The sequence below is a fragment of the Gymnogyps californianus genome, chromosome 15, assembly GCF_018139145.2.
Source record: "Gymnogyps californianus isolate 813 chromosome 15, ASM1813914v2, whole genome shotgun sequence".
Taxonomy (NCBI): Eukaryota; Metazoa; Chordata; class Aves; order Accipitriformes; family Cathartidae; genus Gymnogyps; species Gymnogyps californianus.
The window spans coordinates 833,135-852,329 of NC_059485.1; the positions used below are offsets into that span (position 1 = coordinate 833,135).

General features: G+C 52.4%; 1 protein-coding gene across 2 annotated transcripts; it reads left to right on the top strand.

Annotated features, from left to right (window-relative positions):
• Nucleotides 1-1,488: 1,488 nt before the first annotated feature.
• SCNN1B (sodium channel epithelial 1 subunit beta) lies at nucleotides 1,489-17,573 on the top strand. Of its 2 annotated transcripts, XM_050905839.1 has the most exons (14): nucleotides 1,489-1,656; nucleotides 4,739-5,057; nucleotides 5,955-6,190; nucleotides 6,245-6,393; nucleotides 7,655-7,848; nucleotides 8,740-8,843; nucleotides 9,310-9,473; nucleotides 9,941-10,048; nucleotides 12,765-12,882; nucleotides 13,619-13,694; nucleotides 13,884-13,941; nucleotides 15,343-15,404; nucleotides 16,321-16,396; nucleotides 16,881-17,573. In XM_050905839.1, the coding sequence occupies exons 2-14, from the start codon at nucleotides 4,747-4,749 to the stop codon at nucleotides 17,244-17,246; spliced, it is 2,022 nt and encodes a 673-aa protein (XP_050761796.1). In that variant the 5' UTR covers nucleotides 1,489-1,656; nucleotides 4,739-4,746; the 3' UTR covers nucleotides 17,247-17,573. The 2 variants fall into 2 exon arrangements, with proteins under 2 accessions (XP_050761796.1, XP_050761795.1); XM_050905838.1 differs by having other exon boundaries at nucleotides 5,955-6,393.
• Nucleotides 17,574-19,195: the final 1,622 nt, after the last annotated feature.

Below are 19,195 nucleotides of genomic sequence, written 5' to 3' on the forward strand. Positions count from 1 at the left end.
GGGATTAGAGACCCGGAGGCGCCTGCGTGGATCCGGGCGGCCATGGGCGTCTGAGCCGGCGGCTGCACGTGGCGGCCGCTCGCTCTTCACACACGACAGCAAGGCAAAGCATCTGCCGGGCACTCCGTGGCCAGGGCTCAGGAAAGGATTTCATTGCTCGCTGGCATGTTACTGCTCCGCTTTTCTTTTTCAACTGCCAGCCTGTGAACTTGTGAAGTAATAAAAAAAATATTTCCTCTAATTTGCAAAAATACTGCTAGATAGCATAAATGTCTTCTCTAGGAAAACAAGGTCTTTTTATCGGGCTCTGGAGAAGACGGCAGATGAGCAGCTGGTGAGCAAAGAGGAATGACTGTTGTGTGTCCCAGTAGAGAAAGTACTGAATAATTGCAGTATCAGGCCCGGTAGTGTTGGAGTGGTTTTGCAGCCGAGGTACCACCCTGGAGCTTCCAGGAGTGTGCTGAGCTTTGCTTATGTCTTTATTTCCTGTAAGTGGCAATTGCACTAGGAAAACCCCAGAGGACATTCAACACAGCCAACACAATCATTTCGTAACGTGGGAGTCTGATCTCACCCGTAAGGTGGAGGAGTTTCACCTGGGACGATGCTGGGGTGATCCAGGGCTGGACTCACGGCTGCTGGGGGAAGGTGAGGACACCTCCTTCGCAGCACAAAGCAAACCGCATTAGAACCAGGAGCTGGTTGCTTTTAGGATGGCTTCGGTCGTCATGGGGATGCAGGTACTGCCAGGAGAGGGGCACGTGGCACCCTGTGCACTGCAGAGCTCTCGTGTCCCCAGGGTCAGCTCCTGGCAGTCATTTTGGATGACGCCAGTGTGCTGACAAGGGGCAGCCCAGAGCAAAGCACGGCAGCGGGGAGGTGGCGAGGGAAGCAGCGGTGGTTCCCCGGAACCACCTGCAAAGGAGACAAAGTCAGTTCTTGTCTGCACATCAGAGACCAGTTCTGCAAACGGAGCAGTGTGGCAGCAAAAAATGCCAAGGAGAAAGAGGAGTGAGGGAGCCTAACGGGTGCGTGTTCCCCTTCCCTGACCGGGGCCTTGGAAGTGAAGCAGCCAAACCAGAAATAAAGCCAGTGAGTGGCAGCTGGGAGCTGCCAAATGTCTGGGCCCTCGAGCTTCACACGCTGTGCGAATAATGGGGGATTTGAGGGCGGCAGCAGGGACAGATTTTTGTAACCATGAGACTGCCCTGCATGCCTCGTGCCAGCAGGAGCCGGGCTGCCTGTCCATCAAGGGGGAAGCACCTTCTGAGACCCCAGCTCTGACCTCCTCCTCGGCTCCTGTCCCACCGCAGCCTCCACTCCCTTTCTCCGGAGGGGGTTTTGGGAAGGGGTGACAGTTATCTGTGTACTGACGGAGGGTGAGTCCTTTTGTCCCTCATTTGTCACTTCTCTGCTCCAGGTACAGCCTGCTGATGGGGGAAAGCAGGACAGGCTCCAGGCTGGCACCAAAACCGGTACCAAACCCCCTCCGAAGAGCTACGGCATCCGAGCACTGAGCCTCTGTGCCCGGGGCAAGGAGCCCCCCCATAACATAACCCTCCTTGGCTTCTGATCGGGCAAGGCACCTCGCACAGAGTGGCTTTCAGCCGTGAGAAAGAAACAAGAAGTCTATTTGGAAACATTCTGGGAATAAAGGTAAGAAGAAAACTGTTCAAGTGAGAAAAAAGATTGAAAAAAAGTCATCCAAGGATGGTCAAGTGCAGCTTTTGCTTAATGCCCTTTCTTTTATCAAATGACCTGTTTAAAAGCACAGCTTATGCCTAAAGGGAGAGTAAACCTGGGTCCTCCACGCTGCTGCCATGTCAAGGTGTCCCCTGCAAAACCTGTGACTGTCTGCTTGCCTGTACTGCCAGCACACCTTTGTTAACTTGGTTTTTTAATTTTGGGATCTGTGTGTTCTCATGGTGGGGTGGGGATGCTGCAGGCATCCTGCCGGAGGATGCTCTTCCAGCCGACCCGGTCCCCGTCCCTGTCCCCGTCCCCATCCCCGTGCCTGTGCTCCCGCTGCAGGTGCCCCACGGGGCTGCGGGACAGAGCAGTGCTTGCAAAGGACAGGTCCCATAGCTTTGACATCAGGGAAGAAACATTCTGAATCAGTTTAAAACATATCTAAAAACTAGTTTCATCGTATTTGCCACAGTGTGGCCTGAATCTAACTTAAAAATGTGAAACTGCTGCCCTTCAGCACAGTGTTTTTATGGTTGGCGAGCTGAAGAGATAAAGTGAGATAGAAGGCACTCCAGTCTTTACTTAAAACTGATTTGAAGCTGGTCTTCCTTTCCTAGCGCAGCATCTTCCCCTGGCTATCGCTAGCAAGTGTACCGTGGCTTTGCAAAGAGCACTCTCAGGTTAGGTGGTTAAATGCAAATAAATCCAAGGTGGAGAACAAGCGTATCGATGACTTCTGCAAACCCGTGAACAAAGATAAAGCAGCATCAAAATTAGCCGTTCAGTATCTTTAACTTTACTCAGTTATGAAAGTAGAGCTTTTATTCTGTGTGTGCTCCTCAGCCTGTAAGAATGTGTCTCAACATTGCCATCAGGAAAAAAAAAAGCTAAAATTCAGCCTCAGGAAACAATATAAAAAGAAATAATAACTTCTTCCAGCAATGTCAGCTTGATGAGCACCCCACAAAGATCCGTACGACAAACTGGGATCCCTCCGTGGCAGGTCTCCGGCTCTCGGCAGGAGCCCACGCTCCGTGTGTGGCCGGCGCGGGCTGTAAGCAGCAGAGCAAACAGAGGCTGCAGGGCATGCGGCCAGTCAGGTCCAGCCAGGCTGGATTTTGCCCAGTGCAGTGTAGGTGTGTTTTAAATTTTAATCTAATCTAAATCTTTTATTGGATTTCTTAAAAGGTGGAAAATATTTACTAGTTTGCCTTGCTAGTCTCTCTGGATTTATATGTATTTTGACGGTACCGTTTTATAAAGCAGAGACCAATCTGGAGGCTGTGCCTTGAGATGGGTTTGTGTTCACACCCGGCAGCAGAAGGCTCGGGCAGAACGGCCACACGCGTTTCACGTCTTCCCTTCAGCCGCGGGTAATTAGGCAGAGGCTAAGGTCATTGCTCCTGTTTTCGTTATAGTCCTGCCCGAAAGCCAGCAAGCAGCTGATGCAATGTAAGCTCCTTCTGTGAATAAACCCTTCTGCGGGCAGCTGCGGGTGGGAACCTCTGCGGCACGAGTTCACGGAGGACGAGCCGACGATGTGTGCTGGTGGGCTCTGGGGTCCGGGGGGGTCCGGGAGGCCCAAGTCCCAGGACACGTGTTCTTGGAGAACAAAACGCTTTCACATGAGAGTAGAGCCTGCCCTCAAACCTTGGAGGAAGCAGCTGGAGTTTCTTCTTTCCGAAGCCCTCTCCCATCGAGACCTCGTGGTGTTGGGCTACGTCTAACAGCACGTGTAATAGGGTGTGCAATGAGAATCATCATCTCTCTTTGCATCATGGAGTGAGTCATCATAAAATCTATTGGTTTTATACTTTTATCAAACTCTGTATGTACTACTCAGGAGATTTTGCAGATCTGGCCAATAAATCAATGAATCAGTATTACCTTTTTGTTTTGTTTTGTTTGTTTGGAGAAGTAAGAAGGGCACGGATGCTCCCGCTCCCCAGGAGGCCTGCGTGCAGCCTTCGGCTTCCTTTTGTACCTTCGGTGGTCTGTCTACAAGTAACTTCGCGTGAATCTAGTTTCTGCATTGCTGAGTACTGCTCATTATTGAAATACTGCTGTATTATTTCAGCACTCTTTCTTCTAGGATGCTGAGTTATATGCAGCATTAATCTTTAATTCTGTTCTCCTACAGTTTAAATCTGAAAAACGTTCTAAGCAGCTGACTTGGATTTGTTTTGAAATCCTGCCTCAGGATATTAAGATTTAGTAACATAAATTCTCACCTTAAAATAGCAGCACAAAATGTTCTATTTACTCACAATATGAATGTAAAATATGCAGCATCCCTCACATGAGCGGTGGAAGCATACCGATAGTATCTGAAAGACAAAGGAATTTGGTGGAAAAAAACAATCCGTTGTCCTTCCTCTGGCGGGCAGCAGCACTGAACAGCATTCCTGGTCCTGGGAAAGGCACTGATGGTTCCAGGTCCTCTTCTCCTGCCCCCTCCGATAGCCTGGTGCACTGTAATACTTTTTACCTTTAAGAAAAATTGTCTTAAGACCTGTATTAGCTTGAATACTAAGCGCTGTTAGCCTGAATTCTACCTGAAACCAGCTCATGTGTGTACGGCTTGGTCCATGCGGCGTTGGCAAAGGTTTCAGACGATGTTACAGACGCACCGGTTTGCACACAAAACACCGCCTTCCTAAAAAGTTAGCGATTGCAACCTCGGCAGGGCCCGGGGGCCGTGCTCCGTCAGTCGGGCAGGCACAGCCGCCTCCAGCAGGTCCAGGTCCCTTCGCTCTCGTGGGGCCAGAAGGGAGCCCAGGAGGGACGTGACACAAGCGTTCGCCGCTTTTGGAACCGCAAAGCACAAACCTCCCCCTTGTACCCTCTCAGGAGGTGAGGGGCTCCGTGCCGATTCACCGCCACGGTGTGACCCTGCAGGACATCTGCTCTGAATTTCTCCTGGGCTATAAAACTACGGTTGTGCCGTCACGTAACAGTTCTGCTTTGCTGACAATACAAGTGCACTCGGCGAAATACAAACCTTGCCTCTCAACATGGCTGTTCTGATGTCTTTTTCTCCCGCTTGCAGACAGCAGCATGAACCTGAAGAAGTACTTCGTTCGGGCGCTGCACCGCCTGCAGAAGGGCCCCGGTTACACCTACAAGGAGCTGCTGGTCTGGTACTGCGACAACACCAACACCCATGGCCCGAAGCGCATCATCAAAGAGGGGCCGAAGAAGAAATTAATCTGGTTCTTCCTAACGCTGCTCTTTGCGTCTCTGGTCTTCTGGCAGTGGGGTATCCTCATTAACACCTACCTCTCCTACAACGTCACTTCATCTCTCTCTATTGGCTTTAAGACCATGAAGTTCCCAGCAGTCACGGTCTGCAATGCCAACCCTTTCAAGTAAGTTTTTTTTTGCCTAATTTACCCAGTCATGCTTTAACATCCTCAGTTATACTGCTCGCGTAAGGTACTGTGGACCTCTTCGCGTCTCAGATACCACGTTAGGAGCATCAATGGACTCACCAAGTAGCACTAAAAACCACATAGAAGAGAACAATCTGAAGGCAAACGGCTCAGGTCCAGAGGAGGGTTCCTGTGCCTGCAAGTTTGCCTGGGTTTCCTTACTGTATCGGTTAATCTAATGATGGTTATTGCCTCCCTGCAAACTTTCCCTGGCTCAGGGAAAACTCGAAGTTCAACTCACTTGTCGCAACCAAAATCAGTCTCTCGATCTTTCCCCACAATTCCTTTCTTTCTCCTTCCTCGCCGTGAACGTACCTCTTATCACTTACACTCCGGCCATTAAGAGCTGGTTAAACAGTACTATCAGCTGTGCGCTGCAGTGGTATAACACGATCGTAATTTCAAAGGAGTAACTGATTTTTCTTAGAGTTGCTTTAAATTTATATCCATGCAATAGTGTAGCCCAAGGCAAGATGCTCTCAGCCAACACACAGGAATTACTTTGGGGTTGTTTTTTCTCTCTGCTTGCTAGAGATGTTTTGTGTAAACTGTAGTGAATTACTGAAATACAACCAATTCGGTTCCGCACTGGCAGGTTCACCACCACAGCACTCTCTGTTTATCCTCCCGCTGGTTTTCCAGCTGGTTGCAGGCTGCTGGGATGCTCGTGTCCAAACTGGCCGTGCTCTGCACGGAGGCTCCCATCGTTCTCCAGTAAATCTTTAGGCAGCGATGTGAGGTCCCCAGGAAGGTCCAAGCCAGCAGTGCGGCAGACGAGCTGCTGCACGTTCCCACCTCCTTGGCACCGCCTGGTAACTGCTCTTTGTCCTGCAGATACTCAGAGGTGAAGCATCTGCTGAAAGAACTGGACAGGCTCATCGAAGCAGCGTTGGAGAGGATCCTGCAGCCCACGCCGGGGAACAGCAGCGAGAACGCCTCGCCGCCACTTGACCTGGGGCTCTGGCAACAGATACCCCTGGTCCTCATCGACGAGCACGACAAAGACAACCCCATCATCCTGGACATCTTTGAGAGCAACGAGACTGCTGTGGGCAACCAAACTGCTGTGGGCAACCAAACTACTGTGGGCAACCAAACCTCTGCGGGGAATGAAACCTCTGCAGGGAACGAAACTGCTGTGGACAACGAAACCTCTGTGGGCAATGAAACCGCTGTGGGCAATGAAACCTCTGCAAGCAACCAAACGGCTGCTCCACCTGCCCCAGCCAACATGACGTTGGAAGAAAAGAAGTACAAGCTGGCGGTGAAGCTGGTGAGAGGGGTCCCGCGGGAGGCAGCCGGGGAGGGGCGAGGGACCGGCAGCGCTGGGTGCCTCGGCAGGGATGCAGCATGGAGATCAGCATCTCTTCCCCAGCAGCTGCCCCCGGCCGCTCTGCCTTGGGGCTCTGGTCCGGCTGCGCCGGGGCTGGGGGCTGCCCATGCTGGCAGCACCCTCAGTACAGGGCACGTGGAGCCTATGGGCAGTTTGCAAGTTATGGCGTGTTATTTCAATGCTACAGAGCTGTTTGCGTGTTTTTCCGAGGAAGGCAGCACGGAGGCATTTTAAGATTTTTTAGAATTTCAGAGCGGGGTCTGATCCCCTGCAGGATACACAGCCAGACACCCAGCCGAAGCTGCTGGATTTCTGCATATGAGGCCTGCAGCAGGATCATACCCTAAATATACTTCCCTAAATGAAAGGAAACCCAGCAAGGAGCTGTGTTAAGTTAGTCTGTGATGAACGTAGGTAGCTGCATAATGTCAGTAAGGTCAGCAGGTTCCTCATGGCAAAAAGGGACTGACGGCACGTAGCAGCCTAGCACTGCATCAGAGGTACGGAGCGGATCCCGCCGGCGGGTCCGTCAGCCTCTGGCGAGAGGGATGCCGGCAACGCTGGGCGGCAACGGGCAGTAACCGAGCTGTGCACAGCGCTGGTCGGCGCAGAGGACAATGCCGTACATCCTCTGGGGTCACCCAGCGCAGCCCTGCTGCGGGCTGAGCCCAGGGCAGAGCCAGGGCAGAGGTGCTCCACGCAGGCTCCGTGCCGCCTTCACCTCTTCCTCGGGTCCGGCACCCAAAATGCCGGGGAGAGGCTGCGGCTGCTGCCCCTGCCCCTCTCCTGCTGCAGTCCTCAGCGCAGGCGTGGATGGTGGTCTCGCAGCCCCCACCCTCTGCTCCCACGGAGGCTTCAAGGACCCTGCCCGACCAGACCTTGGAAGCTGGGGCAACTCCAGCCTTAAAGAATTGGCCAAAAAGTGACGTTTTCTGTAAGCTTGTGGAGGTAACGCTGGGACCGATGGAGACTCTGCCCAGCTGGGAAATCTCCCTGGGGAGGGACCCTGCCTGTACACACGTGCGGATGCGACAGCCGGCTCCGCAGCTCCCGTCTGGCCATGCCTCCGTCATTCCCGCGGGAGCAGCAGGCAGGGCTGGCATCAAGCCGAGCGCGCAGGGAGAGGGGCTGCGTGCCGTACGTCCCTCCTGCCGTCCCCCGCCGCGGGACGGGCTCAGAGCTGCCTGCTGTGTGTCCCCAGTGCAGCCATCAGGGCTCCGACAACTGCACCTACAGGAACTTCACCAGCGCGGCGCAGGCGGTGACCGAGTGGTACATCCTGCAGTCCACCAGCATCCTCTCCAAAGTCCCGCTGCAAGAGAGAATCAGGATGGGCTACCAGGCAGAAGACATGATCCTGGCGTGTCTCTATGGGGCCGAACCCTGCAACTACAAGTAGGTGCATACCGAGCTCCCTGGCCTTTTCTGTCACATCAGGAATGGTACAGGGCGCTAAAGGCATGACAGCCTTTTTCTTTTCTCTTTTTAAGGTATGTATCAGTTAATAAAGAGATTTCTGCTGGTTCTTCACTCTAACAACATTTCCCAGAGGGTTTCTGGATGTGATCCTGGCTGAAATGGGTTATTTTGGGATAGTGTTGGCATGAGTTTTAGTTTTGGATGGGCTGTTTTGCTCATGACACGTTGAGACTGACAGCATCCGTCGGACCGTCCCAGGGTATTTCATGATAACCAGCTGCCAGCCCAGGTGCTGAGTCAGCGTACCCCGGCACAGCAGTGCAGCCCCCAGTTACAGCCCCCTCTCTTTTCACACAGGGCTCTGAGAAATGCATTTTAGCCATCGTTATTTCTTGTGAACGCCCAATTTATATATCCAGTTTTGAGAAACGTGAGCGCCCCGCAGCAGACCAGGCTGCAAGGAGTCCTGCCCCTTCTGCAACGCCCCTCCTGCAAAGAGGGCAGCAGAGAATTACTATCAAAGAACGAGATATAACACCAGCCAAAACTCGTTACCGTAGCTCAGATCAAGCAATTATTTCTCTCATCTGTGTGACAGATGATTCCTTTCCATTCCAACAAAGCATTATCCCCAGCGGCTGCGTCTCAGTATACACCAGTACCTTGCTTTGCTTTTTTTTTCAACAGCAGATTGATTGAAATTGTATCAGCTGGTATATTTCTGTATAGAAATTTCTATTCAATAAATGAAGCAATTTAAAGTGAATCCCAGACATAGCTGCCAAGCACCTGTCCCACCAGATGCATTGTTTTATAACCCTTTAGTCCTCCTCGAGAGTCACGGTTTTATGTGCACGATTCTTCCAGGAATTTCACCCAAATCTATCACCCAGACCACGGTAACTGCTACATCTTTAACTGGGGCATGGATGAAGAGGCTTTGAATTCTTCCAACCCCGGAGCCGAGTTTGGTAAGAGAGAGCTCTGCTGAGGAGGAAGGAGCTAAAGGAGCCGAAGTGCTGGGAGTTATTCTCTCAGCGGCCATTTCTGTCAGATATAACAGATTTACCATTTCTGTCTCTCTGGAGCACTACAGCAGGGAGTAATGGTTTTCCAGGAGGCAATAAGCCCCCCAAAGGGAAATGTGCCACATAGAAACAAGTGATGTGACTACAGATGTTACTTCGCAGAAATGTAACATCTGGATAGCCAAAATATCTGAGGCAATGCCTGAATACTCGCTCAGATATGTCCATCCTGTGCATTCGCCATCATGCGTATTTATGCACGTGCAAGGCTGACATGACAGACAGACCCTGGCTCTTCCCCCAAGGACAGAGATTTTGTGCACAGTGAAGAGAAAATAGACTCCTTTTTTCCCCAAAGACTCACATTTCAATACAATTCCTGTTCTGAGTGTTTTGTCCGGTGTCCCAGGGCTGAAGTTAATTCTGGACATCAGCCAGCAAGACTATATTCCCTACCTGTCATCCGCTGCTGGGGCCAGGCTCATGCTGCATCAACAGAAGAGCTTCCCCTTCCTTAAGGATCAGGGCATCTATGCAATGGCCGGGACGGAAACCTCCATCGGCGTGTTAGTGGTATGTGTGGCATTCCTCTAGAGCAGATTGTCTGAGAATAATGTTATCTGATGGGACTGCAACCAAGTTGGTTTTAAGTCTTGGCTGAACTGGCTCAAACCAAAAGAGTCAAGGTATACGCTAGCTGTGGGCTGGAACGGTTTATTGAGACTTTTATGTAACTGTCCTGGCAAAGTGCTTTATTGAAGCCAAAATACTGAGCTCAGGTCATTGTTCCCTCTCCCTTTAGCATGTCAGAAGGTGCCTTGCTAAAACGTGCTGCTCTTGAACACCCTCATCTGCCTCGATCCACCCTGGGGAATCCTGGGATCCACCCTGCATCTCTTTCAGCTCTGCCGCCTACGAGTCTTTGATTTTTTCCAAAGCCAGCAGGGAATACAGGAATTACAGAGTCTCTAGAAAACAGGCACCAGGGACCTGGGGAGGAGCGATAACTACTGAAGTCTGCTGTTTCGGCTTTCTTTCAGGATGAACTGGAGCGGATGGGCTATCCCTACAGTGACTGCACCAATAACGGGTCTGATGTCCCTGTAAAAAATCTCTATAGCCAATATAACACTTCCTATTCCATACAGGTAAAACATATTTTTAAATCAAACCAGACTGTTTAGGAAAAATCTTCAAAGCAGTTAAAATCTTTGACTAGCATGCAGGATTACTGGAGGATCAGCAACGATAAAGTAGAAAGTGTAACCTAAACACGGGAACCTTCTTTTCTGGTCATAAATCCGCACTCGAGTCTGAACACTCAGTAGCCCCAGGTTTGGAAACGATCCCAGTGGATCCAGTGGAAATAACGGTGTATTGCAGGAGCAAGACCTAACGATGCAGGTATTAAAACTTGCATCAAAAGTTAAGGAACATTGCTTTGGCAGGCAGCACAGTTCAGCGTCACCTTCAGTTTTCATTCTCACACCAGAACAGCTCGTACGGCAAGGAGAGGGCATCAGCCGTTATTGTTCCCTTAGCCAGGTATGAATTTTGTTTTGCCCGGCGTCACCCCCTCCCTGCGCTGGTTTCACTGGGAGGTGCTGGGGACCGCTGGAGCCCCAAGGTGACAGAGCCAGGAGGGAGCCCCCTCCTTTGGTGCAGGGGAGAGCATCTGAAACGGGCTGAAACTCCCGACAGCTTTGGCTATTGCCAGTTCCTTAATATCATAGGAAGCACTGGGAAAATACTTCTTCCAGAGCGTCCAGTTGGGAGCGCGGAGCTCCCTGTGCTCCCCGGGGACCTGACCTGCTCCCAGACGGCTGCAGGCACAGCGTTAGCCCGACTCCGGCCGCCCACCTCAGCCCCAGGGCGCTGCAGAGCAGTTTTTCGCCTTTAAAAAGAATACCTGCTCGTGCTGTGCCATTAAGGCAATTAATTTATTTTTCAGCTGTGAGAATATCTTTTTTCCCTGCAATTTCCGTGCTTGGCTGAAATCTTTTAATTACAGGTAGATCAACCGGCAAGGGGTAGACTCTAGCCGTTACCCGTGCCCGGCAGGCTGACTTCTCGAAACTCAAGGGGTTTTTGAGCCGTCCCCATAGCTGCGTGTGCCGCTGTAACGGGGACAGCAAAGCTGCTCTGTCCTGCAGCGTGGACGGTCACCGCGGCACTGGGAAGCTTTTGCTGAGACGTTCATGTACCGCTTTTCATGAGCTAGGCTGGCTCCTGCGGCTCGGGGTGCTCCGGGAGGATAAAAGCTATTTGGAGAAGTCCTGTGCTCTGGGTGTTAGCCACCGCACTGCTCTGATGTGCAAAGCAGCTCGTATTTTGTGTGCACAAGTAATACTTGTCCCTGACAGGAGAGGAATATACAGGAGGGACTCCTCTCCTGAACACTCCTACTCTTTAATCCTTTTCTCTTTAAGGGAATTAAGTCATTTTTCACCCTGAAAATGCCTGCTTGTTTTGCATAGGAAATGAAGACAGACCTTTGCCTTTTCTTCGCTTTAAAATTGGGATGAGAAAGTTGAGTGTTTGTAAACCTTGAATCTGTAGAAAAATATAGTGTAAACATTAAGCACTGGTTAATTTGTAACAGGCTATAATGTAAGGGAGAAGCATTTCTGGAGGGTGAGATCTGGCAATAAGGAAAACATCAAAACCGTTTTGGGGGTTATTTACAAAAGCCTGAAGAATGCACCCCAGACAAGTGGGAGGGCTTTGGTCTAGCAGGGTTTTTTTATATTTCTGCCTTTATATAATTATAACAATTGGACCACTTTACCCTACTTTTTAAGGTGCTTGTATAACGTTTAAGCAAATACTTGAAATGATTGCATTATTACTTAAAAGTTGCTAAACGCTGACTGGGTTCTATGTCCACGTAATCCACGTCACTTCAGAGACCTCTCAGCAAAATCAGGCGTTTCCATCACTCCCCAATTGCAGTGAACTCTGTAAGCATTTCGTATCACAGAAATTCTCTGGTTGTTCTACCTAGCTGGAGCTGTTAAATTTAATTATCTTTTCATAGACTTTGTTATTGCTTTGTGCACTGTTTCGTCCAGAATCCCACTCCAATCTCGGACGATTAACTTCATGCCTCACTGAGCTAATGGCAGCGCTGCAGCCCGGCTCGCACGCTGCCGAAGCTGCGGCTGCAATCCTTTCAAGGAGAGAAGCAGATGCACAGATAAGATAATTCAGATTTCTAAAACCTGCTCTTTATGTTGAAGTATTTTTAGAGTCCTGGCTTTAAAGTGGAAACCAGCCCGTTGTCAGTATGTCATATAAAGCCTGGAGACAACAGCAGTGTCTGTGGGTGTAACAGAACATTTTTATTCCTTTTTGGAAACTCCATGTTACTTCCATGAAGCCCTAAAATAGTTAAGAAATTAGCAGTTTCTTGTGTGACTGGGAGCAGGCATTGAGTTCCCTTCTGCTCCTGCGAGGTGACTTACCCACAGGCAGCTCACAACTAGGATGCGCCTTAAAATCTCCAGGAGTGGCACTAAAAATGCATCATCAAGAAAACCGTAACTGCAGAAAACACGGCAGCTTATCCACCCGCCCCGTCTCACCGCTGTAAAACCAGCGTCACTTGTGACAGGCTTGCAGGGCGACGGCGATGCTGGATGCTCGCTGGAGGAGGCCCTCGCGCAGGGATGGGCTCTGGCAGCGCCCGCTCCCGCTGTGGCTTCAGCCTTCTCTGTGTGCAGCCGCAAAGTCACCTGGTCAATGCAAAGGAGAGAAAATACCTCGGAGCCGAGTAATTCTCATAGCCAGCGTAGAGGCCAGCGGCACAGAGGCGGGCAGGGGGGTTCAGCCCACATCTAAGCAGCTCCCTCTTCCCTTTTCCAGGCTTGCCTGCGCTCTTGTTTCCAAAATCACATGATTGAAATCTGTGGATGTGGTCACTATATGTTTCCTTTACCTGAAGGGCTAAATTATTGCAATAACGAAGATAACCCAGGCTGGGGTAAGAACATGACCAAAACTAACCGCACAGCCTTCCCAGGGTCCTGGCACGCAGGAGGGGCGGGAGCCGACGGGAGCTTTATTGCTATTGTAAATGCAGCAGGTGAATGGCTTTTGCCTATGTAACGTCTCCCCGTGGCCATTCGGGTCAGAGCCGGGGAGAAGGGGCGAAATCGTGGTCCTGGCCATGGGCTGAGGGGCCTCGGCTTCCGCGCTGCCCCAGGGCAGGGCTCTCCCGGATGGCTGGCTCCAGCCGGGGAAGGTAACGGGAGCCTCTGGGTACCAACGGGAGAGGAAAAGGGATAACGCTCCAGGCTTCCATGCCTGAAGAGTTCGGGTCCTGAAACAAGCTGGCCCGGGCAGGGGCAATGGGCTGCTGCGAGGAAGCTCGCGGGCGGGCAGAGGCCGGTGGCACGGCTCCGCCGGGGCAGCTCCGGCAGGCAGCTGCTCTCCTAGCCCTGCAGCTGGCCAGGGCTCTGCCGAACCCACGGCCGTCGGGCAAGCTGACCCTGCAGAAACTGCCTGCAGAAAATTAAAATTTATTTTTAATTTGTTATCAAGTTGCCTGACCGCTTTGCCCCGAGTTTCTCAAGGAAAGGAAGGTTAGAGGGGAGGACAGCAAACTTGTGCAGCAGGTTCATACCTAGATATTTATTTTATTAAATGAAATTGATATAATCCAGTGAGCGGGGTCCTTATCTAAACAGATGCTTCGATTTTTTGTTTTCACCAAACAGCATATTGCTATTCATCACTGAGATCAAGTATAAGACACAGACAGATTTGTATTGACTCTTGTAAGGAAACGTGCAAGTAAGTACCTAAGCCGTTTCTGGCAGCTGTGAAGGTGGAGGGGATCCTGCCTTTCGTCTCCCATCAATTCTGACCTTCCTAAAATGGCAGCAAATCATGCGGGGCTGCTTTTCTGCATGAGAACTGAAGTCCCAGTGACTTCAGAGAAGGGGAAGCTTCTGTACTAACGCTCTCCTTTCCTCTCTCCAGCGACACGCAGTATAAGATGACCATCTCCATGGCAGACTGGCCATCCGAAGCTTCGGAGGTAACACCGATTTCTTGTTTTGAAACATACATTCATAATTACCTGTTCTGAGCCGCATGAATCACTCTGTATTTTCGGAGCTAATGTCCAGGTCGCAAGCGCCTCTTTGCTAAATTACACATTCTCAGCATGCAAACAAAGCAGCACGAGCCAGGGCACGAGCCAGGAGGAGGGACACCCCCACGGGGGTCCTGCCACGAGTGCAGGTGACAGCCCAAAGCCAAGCACCCACCTTCCACGCAATGCAGCTGCACGGCGCGGGCGTGCTTCCGACGAGGAAAGGCAGGAGCACTGCCCTCCACCGCTGCGTTCCGAAGGCTGCCTGGTTCGGGTCTGCGGCACGCTTGCTGCACCCGCTTACCGGGGGGCTGGAGGCTGCCTGGGACAGAACACGGCACCCACGGGATTTCGTGCTCTTTCAGGAGCAGAGGACACCCACAACCAGAGCCCCCTTCGTACAGCGTGAGCGTAGGCTGAGGCAGAAGAATGCAATAAGGTCTCATGGGCTCCCTAAGGAGAAAATCAATACTCCGTTTGGATCAGGCATTACATGCTAAAGACTAGCCGGTGTCAAACTAACTGTGCAGCCCTACCTCTCGGTACCCTGCAGGCCTTTGCTCGCATGACTCTTCTCTCCAGATGACTCTTCGTCATGTAGTATTCCCGTAGCATCACAGATGAACGTACGGCATCCTCCTCCGCGCAGGCAGCGTGCCCAGGCCATACCCTGCTAAGTACGGGATGTCTCATGACTGCATTGGTTACAATCGGTTTTGAAGGAGATTTCCAACATGCACCCGATTTATCCTAGCATGTGGCTGCCAAGGACTTTGCATGTATCCCCTACAGAAAAACTTATTTTTTAAAATAATAATCATCTTTAATCCTGAACTGGTAAAGCTGCAGCCAGCATGCCTCGGCTATCACAGCATGAGTGCAGCCATAGCAGAAGTGCGCTTGAGCAAAGGCATCTACAAGTTGCCAAAGGCAGGAGCTATGGATGGGTAAACAGGCGCTGTCTCCTGTCCCAGGCTCCTGGAAATTGTCCTTTGATTGCTTGCTTGGAGCACATCAAACCAGTGCCTTACAGACTCGCGCCGCTAAAGCAAAATGCACCTGCAGCCCCACTGGGCACTGGGCATCGCCCATGAATGCAAAGTCAGAGCAGGTCGAGGCAGCATGGGGAGACGCTGTAACCCCCAAATAACCACGGGGTGGGAGCGGGGTGGATGACACTGCTTGAACATGTTACTCAATATTTTCCCATGCTTTTAATCCCATAGAGCTGGATTAGAACAGGACTACTCAGGACTGTGTTACTCCTTGGGTTCCTGTTCCTGCCCCAGCAGGTGCCCACAGAGGATGCTTCTGCTGGGTTCTGAATAAATTTTGTTTTCCTAGGACTGGATTTTCCATATTCTGTCTTATGAAAGGGATATGTCAACAAACGTGACTCTGGACAGGTAAGTGAAAGGAACAACCACTTTATCTTCACTTTATTGAGCCCATTAACATTAGATTAACATGAACCTTGGCAATGGGCCAGAGCACACGTGTGCTAATGCAAAGGGAGGACCAGATTTGGTGCATGTTTACCTGGAAGATAACCTAAAGCAAATCTGAAACGCACTTCATGCATATCCTCTGCTCTCCATAGTGACAGACTGGGTCAGACAAACTCAGCCGTGCAGTTAAGTTAAAATCAGCCCTGACGGCAGCCCCTCTGATCAGGTGCATGTAGCAGTCTGGAAGCTCTGAAGGTGTGAACTGCCAGGGTCCAGCTTCTGTACCGTAACATTCAAGTCCCTTCATACTTACGTCTCTGAATCTGCCAACAGCAGCAGCAGTAGGGGGGATGCACCAAAATTAGGGTAACTGGTGAGCTACCCTGTGAGAACCTAAACCCTGAATTAGGGGGAAAAGAGGAGGTTTCTTCCCCAAGGAAAAAAAAAAAACTGGAGAAGCAGGAAATGGTGTTACGGACACTGGCTGACCTGTACACGTTAAGCCCCCTGTAACGCGGTTGGTCGTGATGCAGCCGCTCTGTCCGTGCACGCAGGAACGCGAGGTGCCGGGCACCGAGGAGGGGCGATGGCCCCTCTACACCAACCAGGGCAGCTGGGAAAAACAAACAGCCCCAAAGAAGCTTCCAGGTGCCCAAGCGCTTCTTCAGGAGGAACTTCAGAACCGCATCTCTCCTCCCTTTGCAGTCAGTGGCACTTTTTAACTTCTTCCACGTGCCAGACAGAAGTTTCAGTGGACGCTCGCGAGCAGCTCTGGCCGGGCTCTGCGCAGCCCTTCCCGCGGGCAGGCGTTGGAGCGGAGGCGCGGGACGCCCGCAGCCCGGCTCTGCGCTGAGCTGCCGTTTGTCCCTTGCAGAAACGGGATCATCAAGCTGAACATTTACTTCCAGGAGTACAACTACCGCACCATCTCGGAGTCTGCCGCCACGACGGTGAGTGCCCATCCTTGCCCGTCCGCCCGGTGCCGTGACGCGCTGCAAGCGCCTGGTGAGCAGACGCAGAAACGAGTCACCCCGGATGCACAGGCAGGGCTCAGCTCCTCGGGGCTGATCAGCCCTGTCCAGAGATGCCCCTCACTGGGATAGTCTGCCAAGCCCCTCAGTGCTGCTGCTTCACATACCTGCTGCGAGGAAGCGGACGAAGCCGCCTCCACCGGCCTGTTTGCAGCCCCCGGTTCGTTCTTCTCCACCTCCCGTCCCCGTCGCCGGTGCGTGGCAGGTCACTGAGGAGCAGCCCCAGGGAGCGCAGCCCCTGCAGGGCAGCAGCCGCAAGGCGAGGGACTCGGCAGGCAGGTCCCGGGGGCAGGAGGGGCAGGGTGGCATCACCCAGCTCAGCACCAGCACACAGGGTGATCGGCGGGGGCCGAGCAGGGACTGGGGTCCGCCGCCTCGGCTCACTCTGCTCTCGTCCCCACAGATCGTTTGGCTGCTGTCGAGCCTGGGAGGCCAGTTTGGGTTCTGGATGGGGGGCTCGGTGCTGTGCCTCATCGAGTTCGGGGAAATCATCATCGACTCGCTGTGGATCACCGTGATTAATGTCATCAGCTGGTGCAAAGGCCTGAAGCAGAAGCGGGCGCAGGCACGGTACCCGGATGCGCCCCCGACGGTGTCGGAGCTGGTGGAGGCTCACACCAACCTGGGATTCCAGCACGAGGACGCGGGTGCCCTCCCCAGGGACGAGGCGCTGCCCCCCGAGCCCGGCACCCCCCCGCCCAACTACGACTCGCTGCGCGTGCAGCCCCTCGACGTCCTCGGTCCCGACAGTGACGCAGAAACTGAGTGAGCAGCGTGCCCCGTCACCTCCCAACGGCTGCCGACGGCAGGCTGCCATCGCCGCGCTCGGTTTGTCACTTGCTGAGCAATCTTCTACTCTCTATCAAAATTAGGAAGGAACTACAGAGCCCTGGCTGTCCTCCCCTCCCCGACTGTTCACTGTGAAGAAGCTCTGTCTAACAAATCCTGTAATAAACCTCATAGAGTCGGCGTCAGGCTCTAGCTTTAGTGCGCAGAGCTCGTATACCTCAGTATTGCTATATAATCATAAGTCACCGTTTCTTTTTAACACGTGGGTGGGAAGCACGTCCTAGTGAGAAGAGCGGGGTGGTGGCAGCCGCGGAGGGCTGCGGCCGGGGTCCGAGGCAGGGCTGCGGCAGCGGCGAGGCAGACGGCGCTGGGGAGAGGCCAGGATGTCCTGCCGGTGGATGCACGGCCGTGGCCCGGTGGATGCCGAGACACGGCCCCGCGTGTGCTGCGGCTGTGCTGCACCGTGGGTCGGACCCGTGGGTCAGGACCCAAGCTACTTTTGACTTCTGAGGTCGCAGCATTTCCAGCCATAAACAACTACAACGGAAACAGCGAAAGAAAACCGTCCCTTTGCTTCTGGAGCCCACGGGTGCTCTGCTTGTGTTTGCTGCTCAGGGTTTGTTAACGCTCGCGCCGCGGGTGGGCACGGCTGTTAATGTGTGTCGGAGATAAATACTCCGGCCTCCATGAAGATTCAGGTGCGGGGAGGAAGTGCCAGGGCATGTAACAGTACCGCTCTTGGCAATAAATAAATTAATTGAAAAGTTGCCTTTAAGTTTCCTGTTGGCAGCGGGCGCAGTTCAGCGCTGGCAAGAGGCTGATGGCAGTGGCTTGCAAGAAGGGGAGGTGCTGCGCTCACCCCGATGCAAGGGCGGCTGCGGGGTTTGGTGGTCCCTGCGGGGCTGGGCTGAGCAGGGCAGCGAGCTCGCCCGGCCCCCGGCTGGTCCCGGCCCCCGGCTTTCCCAGGAGCCCATCACAACCCACCGGGACCTGCCTTACTGAAGTACTTTTGCAAAACTTCGAGAGGAAACACGACCGTGTGGTTAAATCACGCAACCGGGAACATGACATGCTGGGCATGGTGCCCAGCGCGGCGCGAGGGTGGGCTGGCAGGGGCAGCCGCAGCGGCGAGGGGGGTCCACGCTCCTTCTCCGCTTGAAGCTCCCCGAGCACGGGGCGCTCCAGTGCAGAGCTGCCGGGGCAGAGCGTGCCGAGGGTCTCTCCGTCTCCCCTCGGTGGCGGTGGAAGTGGTGGGTCCAGTTGCTGACGACCACCACCGGCAGGACCAAGGAGCCAGGGGACAATCTGCCAGACGAGATGCCGCCGGTACGGCTGCTGCTGCCCCACGCAGGGGAAATTCTGTGTTCAAAATCCATTGAAAAAGTCAAACCCTTAATTACTGGTGTATAGGTGGTCTAACGCTGCTGCAGTACAGTGACAAGATAATAATGCGTAGAATATTTGCAGTCTTAACTTTGTAAGACTTGATTCATGAATTTTTAAAATTTTATGATTAGCTCCAAAAGTAATGGCAGCTTAAAATAAAGTTTTGATTTTCTATTGCTTCTGATATCTGAATTTTTACAGACATTTTCCAATTTCACTTGGTGATCATAAGAACAAGAAGCTTAACCACTTTTTAAAAATTAAATTCAGACTCTTAAATAATGAAACGGCTTTGGAAATCACATTCTCAGCCTGTTTGGGTTTTCTGCTGTTGAGAAAGAGGGGTGAGGATCAGGAGAGCTTGGTGCATGTCCGTGGTGTGCTCCTTCCCATCCTCCTGGGTTTCAGCTCAGTGACTGGAGTCCCACCACCTCTCGCTCAACACGTGTGGGATGCTCAAAAACGGGTAAGTTAACAGATCCTACAGAGCCAGACATTAGAGCCGATTTAGAAACCACGCAAAGGTTTCACCGTTGCTTCTTG

Bases quoted from the DNA above. Each gene is read 5' to 3' on its own strand.
- SCNN1B (XM_050905838.1), top strand. From the start codon at position 4,747: ATGAACCTGAAGAAGTACTTCGTTCGGGCGCTGCACCGCCTGCAGAAG. The intron at 5,058-5,954 runs GTAAGTTTTTTT...TTTGTCCTGCAG, and splicing joins TGCAATGCCAACCCTTTCAA to ATACTCAGAGGTGAAGCATC. The intron at 16,397-16,880 runs GTGAGTGCCCAT...TCGTCCCCACAG, and splicing joins CGGAGTCTGCCGCCACGACG to ATCGTTTGGCTGCTGTCGAG.